Here is a 10,433-nt window from a genome sequence, read left to right as displayed (position 1 = left end):
CTGTTGATTGATCTGTCTGTCTATATCTAATGATCAATGTATCTGTTATGTTGCTTGTCTACCTTTATGCCTACCAGTCTGTATATTTGTCTGTTTGTCATAATGTTTTCTGAGTGTAAATGAAGTGCAGTTTTTACTCTGCATTAATCAGGTCTTAGTTCTGTTCTCTACGCTACATCAGTGTGCTACACTAGTCCCCTTGTTTCCTGTTCTCAGTGAGAGAGTGTGCAGGGCGCTGTTTGGAGCGCGGCCTGTGTCTGTGTGTGTATGATAGAGAGAGTTTCTCAGGCTCCGGGCTCCTGATCCGTTCCTGAGCTGCGGGCTCCGGTCCGGGTATTGTGGTGTGCCGCGCGCCCCAGCTGACTGCAGGAGTTGTTTACTGGAGGGCCAGAGAGAGAGACGGAGCGGGGCAGCAGCACGACGCACACGGGCGGCCATACGGCGAGGCTATATTGGGCGGATAGTAGCGGCTGGAAGTTGGTTGAGACCGGCGTTTCGGGGCTGTTTCGGGCTGCGGGAGGAGCGGAGCGGTCGTGGGCCGTGTGCGCTGCGGGTGTGCGGTTTATTGGGGCTGTTGGAGGAGCTGGGGTCTCCAGCGCGGCGCTCTAACACAGCTCAGCACAGCTCGGGTTCAACACGAGCGAGGAAAAACACACTTTTCTGAGCTCCGGAGACACGAAACACGCGGTCTCGCGCGGATTTACGGCGGCGTTCTCTGTGTTTTTCCTCTCAATCAGGGATTTGCGTTTCTCCAGGAGCCATGCAGGAGCACGGGACGACCTGTGGAGTGGATTAACTCCAGCTCACTGGGACTGAAAGCGTGGAGCTGTTTTGGACTTTTGGGCCAAAATCTGCAGTGAATAATCAGCGCTGGGGCGAGGGCTGGAGCAGGGGGTCAGAAACCGGGATTAATCCAGTGGGTTTCGTGTGTTTTCTCGGATATCTGAGCCTTAAAGTGGCCTCTGGGCCGCGCAGGCCTCCGCCAGCTACTTCAACCCCAACTGCCCAGCCAGCTCTCTGGGACATTACACCCCTCCCTCCCCACCCACCTCAGCTCGGCTCACCCCCTCCACCGCCTCCTCTAACGCGAATGCACATGTGCGGGCGGCTCGAGACAGCAGCGGCAACAACATGATTAGCATCCGTTTATTTTGTGGCAGAATACAGGACCATGTTATTTAACGGGGGGTCTCGCGCTTCTTCCCCACGCTGAGGAAAACAAAAACACCAGCAGCAGGAGCAGCACGCTGTGTGCGCGCGCGTGTGTGTGTTTAGGAGAGAGAGAGGGAGGGCTGAACTCTGCGTCTCACTTTTTTATACGTTTTTTACGCGTTTTCCTCCTTCGCTCGTAGAAGCGTGGTGTTTGTGTGTGTTTTTTTTCCGATAAAGCGCGTGCACTTTGTCCCGGGAGCCTTTTACCGTCCGGCGGCTGAAGCGGAGCGCAGACACAGGGCGGGAGTGATGGTGCGCGCGGGTCCGGCGGCGCTGCTGCTGTGGGTGGCGGCCGCGCTCGTGCTCTGCCACTGCGGGACCGGAGAGAGTGAGTGCTGCGCTTTTTATACTGTTTTACACTGTTTTATAGTGTCCGTATACTGTAATATACCATTTTCTATTCATCCCTATAGTGGCTCTGCTTCGTTTGAAGTACTTTCAAAACACTCACACGTGTTCAATATGCCTAAATAACATAAATTACTCAATTACTCTGTGTATCGTTTATTTATCTGTCTATCTATGCAGTTATATATCTATGTAATTTTAAACAAACATTTTACATTATATATTAAACTATACACTACCAGACAAACCGTAATAATCCGGAATAACGAACACATTTAACCAATCTATGTATTTATTCAATTAAACATGTTTTTCATTTTAAATATTGGTCAAAAGTTAATAATAATAACTAATAAATTAATTGACCTATTATTTACTTGTCTGTCTATCTATTACTTAACAAATTCAGTTTAGTGGGTTATCTATCTATCTATCTATCTATCTATCTATCTATCTATCTATCTATCTATGCTAATAAACGTATGTAATTTTAAGTAGAAACGTTTTACATTATATATTAAACTAACGTGAATATACGCTACCAGTCAAAAGTTAATAAGCTGGAATAACTAATAAATGAATCAGTTGATCTGTTATTTATTTATCCTGTCCATCTACTACTTAACAAGGTAATTTTGTTTGGTTTAAATCTAACTATACAATTGAACATGTACATCATTTTAAATATAAACGTTTTACATTATATATTAAACTAATGTGAATGTACATTACTGGTCAAAAGTTTCATAACACTCCCATATTTTCCCCTTTATTTTTTTTAACATTTAAGCTCTTCAGGTCCTGTCAATAACTAGACATGGTACGAACCCCAGTGAACAAATTTTTGCTGTAAGAAAACAAATGAACTAAAAATAAAAAAAAAATAAACTGAGCTTAGGAAATAGATTTAAAAAACAATAATTTTACACAGCCTTTGTTTGTATAAAGCAATATTGGAACAGATAATATTCTATAACAATATAGAAGACAAAACTAACAAAATATTAGCGTAATTTGTGTAACATGCTCTTTCCTATGGACTAATTAATATAAGACTTATTACTGTTTTATATGTAGTATTAATGTAGTATTTACAATGTTTACTAAGCAGTGTAATATTAAATGTTTATTACAGTACCTTGTTAACAGCAGAATATATCTTCCACCAAATATTGCATTTTATTTTGTATAACTTCCTATTAATGTGACAAGCTCTCTTGCTTCAGTTGATTGATGTTTATGGATTAATCTATACCCAGTACTGTCTATAACGTTTAATTAACATTACCTTTTAGTATTAATGTCAATAGTATATCACTATCAGTACTATACAATACTATACAGTACTATATATGTATTAAGGTATTACAGCACTTTAAATAGAGACAATCTATTATATATCTTAATTTCGAAGTATTTGTTAACCTGTTGCAGTGTAACTAATTAAATGTCTTTTTTTTTTCGTTCTCTTTAGTTAATTGAAATATTACAGAAACAGTCCGATAACTGTAGATAAAAAAAAGCTATTCAGACTAATTATATAGATTGTTATAAAGAAATTACATCCCCTTTCACCTGAAAGTGTGGCGCCTCCTGTCTGTTCTGCAAAACCTTTACTTTACTGTATTTATTTATTTTTTTTTCTTTGCTTCCTTCTCTTAACCGTGCTTCCTCGAAAGCTCCCTGAGATCATTCAGATCTTTGGATTAGTCTCTTTTTAATAGTACAGCTTCTGGTCTGGGATATAAACAGTAAAGCAATGCTGTGTCTGCTCTATACTGTACGTTCATCTCTATTCAGTCTAATGTAAACATTCGCCTCTATTCACTCTACTGTATATACTCGTCTCTGTTCACTCTATTGGATATACATTCCTCTATTCTCTCACTGTACACACTCGCCTCTTGCCTCTGTTCACTCTGCTGTATACACTTGCCTTTATTCACTCTGCTGGATACACTCGCCTCTGTTTACTATACAGACCTTTGTTCACTCTGCTGTGTACACTCATTTTAGTTTACTCTGAAAAACACTTGCTTTACCTCGTTTCTGTGAGTTAAAAGTTAGTAAACACAGCTATACTTGACCGGCAGCATAATGTGAAGTTGGCAGGATGAAAGTGTAAAGTTGCATAAAGTGTGTGTTGTATAGATGTTTAAGCTTCTGTTGTGTTATTCTGTTCATGTGGTCTCCTGCTGGTCAACCATCAGGTCAGGAATTTCTTCCTGTTCACACTGAAGATGTTATTGTGTAATTTCAGGTACAGGTGTGTGTATGTGTGCGATCTGGGCTAAAGTCATTCGAGTGGTTTTGTGCGTAATGCTCCATTTTATGCTTAAGTATCAGAAATGTTGAAATGTTTAAAAAATGTTCAGTTGGTAGTGTTTGTCAGCTTGCGTAATATCACATGTTTTAAATTTTACTGCTGGTTTATTTTAAACTTAGGAAAGGAGATGTCTTAAAGGTTAAGTGGTTCCTATTTTTTTCCCTTTTAATGTTTTGAAAGCTCTACAATCTTTCCTTATTTAATATTTCTTATTTAAGCTATTTCTATTTAATATTTTGAAACGTAACAAAAAGCTCTATAAGCTTTTCTGTTTTTGAGTTCAGTTTTTTTCTATTATTATTTGTTACTTTTTTTAACTTATTTATTTTTGTATGTGTTTATTACTGATTAATAGCTGTAAGTCCTGGTTTATAGTTTCTTGTGTGTGTGTGAGAAAAATATTGTTAATGAATGGTGTGTGTGTGTGTGTGGTGCACTGTTGTTGGTGTGTGTTTAGCCGTTGCTCTCTCCCGTTGTCAGTGGTCCTGTTTGGCTCCTCTGGCGCTCTGCTGTTGGGAATGGTATGCCTCCCAGAATGCTTTGCGTGAGGAATGCCTTTGAAGTGGCCCACCCTGTAGGCCCTCTCCCAGCAGAGGGGGGGTGTAGCGGGCGGCTGTCTGCTAGCGCGGCTCCTTTCTGACCTTTTCCTCTTCCAGGTCATGTAGCTGAACATTGCCATTTAGCGCGTGTGAACTTTGGCGTTTCTCGAGCTTCTTTGGAGCTTTTTCTGTTCTGAGCTTTCTAGAGACTTAAAGCTGAAGTTCTGACGTGTGTGTGTGTGTACGTACAATAAAGAAGGTTTTTCTTCATTATTCATGTCTCAACATATAAGTATAAAGAAATGTTGGACTGCAACAAACTTTAATATCACTCTTTTTACCTTTAAATTTTTTTTCTATTAGATTTAGTTTTTTTTTTTTTAACATAAAATCCAGCCTCAAGTGTGTGTGTGTGTGTGATATATATAATAAAACATCTTTCCCAGTCTGAATTGAGGGCAGTGCTGTAATAGAGCTGTAGTACAGTCCTAAATCCCACAGTTCCTCAGTTGTTTTGTTGTATATTTTTTCCCTCTCTTTCATTCATTAATTTTATGGACTTGTTTGTCAGCGAGTGCTGGTTAAAAGTGCACAGCGTCTCCTCCCAGTTCCCGTATTTCAGAGCTGAACAACAAAACCTGGCCTTTGACTCCTGCAGCGTTCAGCTGACTGAAGCTGTAGCTTCTGCCAATCAAAAGGAGCTGTAATTCACTCAGGTACACGGCACTGCTTTAAAGGAATACTTCAGTAATTTAAAGCCTAAGCTTTATCTGCTGTTTCTGTGTCATACTCTTGATTTCCACAGACAGTAGTTTCATCATGTTTACCAGAACTTGGAAAAGAAAAGAAAATGTGTCGACACTAAATTCGCTTAGAATAGAAGCAAGTGGGCATTGCCTGAATTCTGTGGACAAACAGCTGAAATATGTGACAGTATATTTCTAAATTAGTCATGTTGTCCAACTCTGTGAAGTAATTTGTTACTTTTGATTTTCATATGGTTTTCCAGTGTACACGCATTGCAATATTGCTGTCAGCAGATAATTAGTTTTTAAATGGACCCTCACAGTCCTGTTGTATTTGCAGTACTTCTGCAAAGAGACTAAACAAGCTGTGTATGTGCATTTGCACATTAACTGTAATTTGTAGCTGAATGTATCCATTAGAAGATATTGATCAGAAGAGGTGCCCACAAAGGGTTGAACACGTAGAGTGTAAATATATATGCCAAGTTATATATGAAAATAATATTGAATATTAACCCCAGAATTCCTCAATCAGTGCATTTTTACTAATGTGCTAATGAATTGAAACCTAAACCTGGCAAAACAATTCAGTCTTTGAAAGAACAAATGATTACAGGTCTGGAGCTCAAATTAAATGTGATGAATATGAAGATTTTAGTAACTGTCCATTAACTTCTGCTATGAGTTGAAAATCAGTGAATTTTCTGTTATTTTCCAAGTTTAAGAATATCTTTTGAAGTTAAATATCTGTAGTTATTGACCATTAAGTACAGATATCTCTGAAACAAATGAGGTCAGAAGAAACATAATTAGGTCAGCCCTGGCCACTGTTGTGCCCCACATTGGGGTGAACATAAGAGACAGACAGACAGACAGACAGACAGACACTTCATTTATCCCGAAGGAAATTTAGGATAATGCTGCCTTTACTGCAGCTGCTGCCTATTGCAGTATTACATCACGCCACAACTATCTGATCTGATGATCTCGTTGCCGTTTGTAGCTTTAGCTGTCACTGACCTCATGCCGCAACATCCTGGTCAGGCCACGCTTGCACTCCTGGGTTCATGCAGTACTGTGCTGGTATTGCGGGTTTAGTGCGCGGGGCAGTTAGCTCAGTTACAGGTCCTGACGGGTTAAATGTATTTTTAGGGGCTGTCGTATCTCTGAAATGTGCAGCTGGGCTGTTGGATTTGTAGCTCTGATTTGGTGAAGATATTAGTCACTGGCGTTGTGGTTTGTTTACTGTAGTCAAGTTTAAAACTGGAAAGAGGGCAGATCTTTTATTTTGGAGATATTTATTAATTAATTGATTGATTGTTTTAATGGACAACAAACCTACAAAGATTGTTCCTCATTTTACATTTTACACAGATGTTGTCCAGCTCTCTGTTTTTTCTCTGTCTGTTTTTGTTCTGATGGCTGCTCTAAATTCTGACTTTGTATTGTGAGTGATTCAAAAAGTAGTGCACCCCTAATAAGTGTAAATGAGCAAAGTGGGGTGAGTATACAACAGCAAAAAAAACTTTGTTTCATTAACTTTTATTCTCAATTCAGACACGTGTTTAAACGTATTAAATGCAGCCAGTGTCGTGTGTATCCAATCAGGAGAAAGCAAAGAGCAGCATTCAATAGTCTACATAATTGTGCAGAATTTTTACTGTAGTCCCTCTAAAATTCAATATCCAAGCATGGCTTTGCATCTGATCACTTCAGAAAAATAGCTTCTTCTGATTTAGGCAGAATAAAAAATGTGCATTTACAAAAATCAGTTCTGGTGTGGATTATTTATTTATTAATTGATTGATTGGCTGCCTTACAGCTCTTTTACATATATTGACAATTGACAAAGGTTTAAAAGACGTGACCTGAAGTTATATTTTGCTTTGTTGTTGTGTAAAATATATTTACGCAATTTAATTTATACAGTAGGGGACAAAAATGGCAAAAAATAAATTAAAACCTGCAAATAAAAAACATGTTCAGTATTTGTTATCCAGTCTTCAGCCAAATATTTAATTTTGTTCGGTTTCGATTTCATCCCAATGTTGTAATTTTAGTGCATCCCTGCAACTGTATAGATAATATTTTAATGATGCGTATATTTTAAAACTGTGTTTACATTTTAAATCACACTTTCATTTTAACAAAGTGAGGAGCGCTGAGTTTTGCTGGTATGGGCTTATAAAAGGCGAGTGAATGTAAGTGCTGTAGATGTGCTGCACTTATTTAAAATCTGAAGCTCTTGTGTTTATTTATTTGTGGTAGTGGTTTAATAGCCCCACTTTAGCTCTGGTGGTGCAGCACCGCAGGGGCTGGATTTTAGAGAGTGTATTTTATATAGTTTTATGGGACAAACACAAACATCTCTTTCTACACTAAGAGGTGTGTGTGTGTGTGTGTGTGTGTGTGTGTGTGTGTGTGTGTGTGTGTGTGTGTGTGTGTGTGTGTGTGTGTGTGTGTGTTGCTGAATACACACTGCTGTTAGCTAAAGTGTAAATCTGTAAAGAGTGTATGATTCCTCAGCTTATTTTGGCAGGATTATGATCAAGGCTAAAGGGTCAGTAATTTATAATCTGTTTGATGTTTTTATGGGAAAATTACATCGCTGTATCATTAAAAAACTTATGCTAGTATTGCATCATTTTGCTACATACGTCTACATACGCACACTATTTGGACAAAAGTGGGACGCAGCTAATTCATTTTTTATTACAAATCAAGGGTATTAAAACATTTTATTCAGTTTGTTTTATTGGAGTAACTGTCTCGACTGTCCAGGAAAGGCATTCTTCTACATTTTGGAGCATTGCTGTGAGCTTGATTTGTCAGGATTAGTTCTAGGTGTTGATGATCACCAGTCCACCTCATCCAAAACCTGCAGGTCATCACCATAAAAATTGATAAATTCTTTTAATTGCTAATTTTAATAAAACCGTTACTGTGGCTGTGATTGGATGGGTAGAGGCTAAGTTTTCCGGTATCAGTATTGGTTTTGTGGTCTTCAGGAATGACTGAAATCTGACTGATCAATAATCAGACTTGTCAGCAGTTATTGATTAATTTTGTTGATAATTGGGTCACCTGAACATTTGCAGGATCAGAATTGACAGGAGTTGGAATTGAAAACAAAATTGACTCCTAACATTGGCTTTTCTCTGAATTTTTTTTATATGTATTTCTTTTTTTTGTGTTTTTTATTTAGTTCAGTTTTTCTTTTTGTCTGTTTTGTCTTTTTTTATTCAATTTTTTCTTCTTTTCTATTTTTTTCTGTATTTTTCTGTCTTTTTTCCTTCATTCCTTTTTTCTACTTGCCTTTATATTTTTTTCTTTGTCTTTCCTTCTTTCTTCATGTCTTTTTAAAAGTTCTGTATAGATTTTTCTTAATTTTTGTTCCCATGCATCTTTTTGTTTCTTGTACACAGAAACTTTTTAAAGCTTCCATCTGTCCATTCAGTACATTTGAATTAAATGCAGTATTGATTGTATTGGAAAGCTGTAAATTAAGCTGTTTGCTAAACTGCAGTGCTGGAGGAAGTGTTGAACTTTCTATACCTTGTGCAACTCTAAGCACACATGCACTGCGTATGAATGCTGCTGGTGTACTTTGCCAAAAATGTCAGCTGTTTGGAAGAATTTCAGAGTGTATGAAGAGCATGTGTGAGTCATATCAGTGCAGTCAATTAGCCTGCAGAGTGCGAAGCACTCAGGCTAAAGACCCTATAAAAATGTTCTGGTCTTTGTTGCCTGCTGCTTAGTTAATAAAAATCACCCCAAAAAATCAGGCATTAAAAATCAGGATTGGAAATAAACTCCTGTTGAGTCTAAAGATTAAAAGCAGGAGTCTTGGTCCAGTCTGCTCCAAGCTGTTTGTGTTTGTTGGGTAAAGAGAAGTTTTAATTATGGCTGGAGAGTAAATAGCTGTAAAACTCATACTCTCTACAGTGAGTAGAGATAAATCACTGTATGTCCTATCTCTGGATGCTGCTTTAAATGAAACAGTTCTGCAGTATGGCTGGGTAACGGGGGCCAAATTTAGTTTTTCTGAGCTTTGTGGACAAACAAAGTGACTTTGATGAGAAATGTATAAAAATGTAATGATAAAACTGGCATTTGGCAGCTCTGCCAAATAGTAGAAAAATATATAAAATTACTTTTTCTTCTTTTTGCTCTTCTTTTTTTCTCCTCCTTCTTATTGCTGTAACTGGTCTAATAAGTATACAGTCGTATACTTAGAAATGCATATTGTAATGTACACTCATATATGCAAAGTCTGTGCACCCCATTCAAGTGATTTTAATTAAACTATTTATTTACTGAGTATAGTACACTGGAAAATTCTATTTTATAATTTTAAGTTTGACATGTATATAAATAAACAATTGCACAATGTTTGACAGTTTACATACCAAAAGTCTTGGGATAGCAATATATAAATTGATCATGAAGTATTCCTTCAAATGTATAACTTCTTAGGTTTTATTGTGTGAGTGATGTTAAACTCTGGCCAGTGTGCTCATGACAGGGTGTCATGAATTATCGCAGTTGTTGCAAGGCCTGATGGTGGGTTCCAGATGGATGGAAAGGCATTTTTAACATTCTTCAATCCAGCACAGTGGATGGAAACAGTGTCTAGCTAGATTTTCAGTGCGAAAAGATGAGCTAATCTGGCAGAATTTACACCCATATTCAGTACATTAGGCCCCACATGCATATCCCACAGGTCAGTGCAGCATTCCTCAGCTTTCATTGAACATGGCAAAAAAACATTATCAGAACAGGCAACCATCTTCCATTGTGCTTAGGTCCAGTTCTGATGCTTCATATCCAGTGTAGGCTCTGTTGATGGTGCACAGAGGTCATCATGGTCTCTGTGACGCTGTAACTGTGTTTAAAAGGGATGGCTATGAACACACTGCAGTGTGAGAGCAAAACAAATCAGTGAATGAGAATGAACTCGCTCACCTGCCCTCAGCACCATCTAATCTAGGCTTTCACGTCCTCAGACACTCTCACTCTCTCACACACACACACACACACACACACACAGCTTTCTTCTACGCTAATCCTTCTCTAACACGGTGTGGATTGGCTGCCTTGTTTAAGGTTTTATGGGTGTGAAGAGTAGACATCACTTCCACACACTGCTCACAGCCTTGGTCACCTCACATTGGTCTGAGGGATGTGGAGCGTGATCACTCTGTACACATTTAACTCCTGTACTGATATTTGGGGGGCTTTTCATCCCATTTCTCTCTCATG

At 38.4% G+C, this 10,433-nt stretch overlaps 1 protein-coding gene across 1 annotated transcript in view; it reads left to right on the top strand.

Moving 5' to 3' along the window:
- The first annotated feature begins 376 nt into the window (after positions 1-376).
- Positions 377-10,433, top strand: part of insrb (insulin receptor b) — a 90,122-nt gene continuing 80,065 nt past the window's right edge. The window contains exon 1 of the mRNA XM_007236547.4: positions 377-1,540. Within this exon, the coding sequence (XP_007236609.3) occupies positions 1,462-1,540 (79 nt within the window). The 5' untranslated portion in view covers positions 377-1,461. The remainder of the gene's footprint in view (positions 1,541-10,433) is intronic.

The sequence above is a fragment of the Astyanax mexicanus genome, chromosome 16 (genome assembly GCF_023375975.1).
Source record: "Astyanax mexicanus isolate ESR-SI-001 chromosome 16, AstMex3_surface, whole genome shotgun sequence".
In the NCBI taxonomy this organism is placed as follows: Eukaryota; Metazoa; Chordata; class Actinopteri; order Characiformes; family Acestrorhamphidae; genus Astyanax; species Astyanax mexicanus.
The sequence above is the reverse complement of the archived record's forward strand: the minus strand, read 5'-3'. Positions and strand labels throughout refer to the sequence as shown.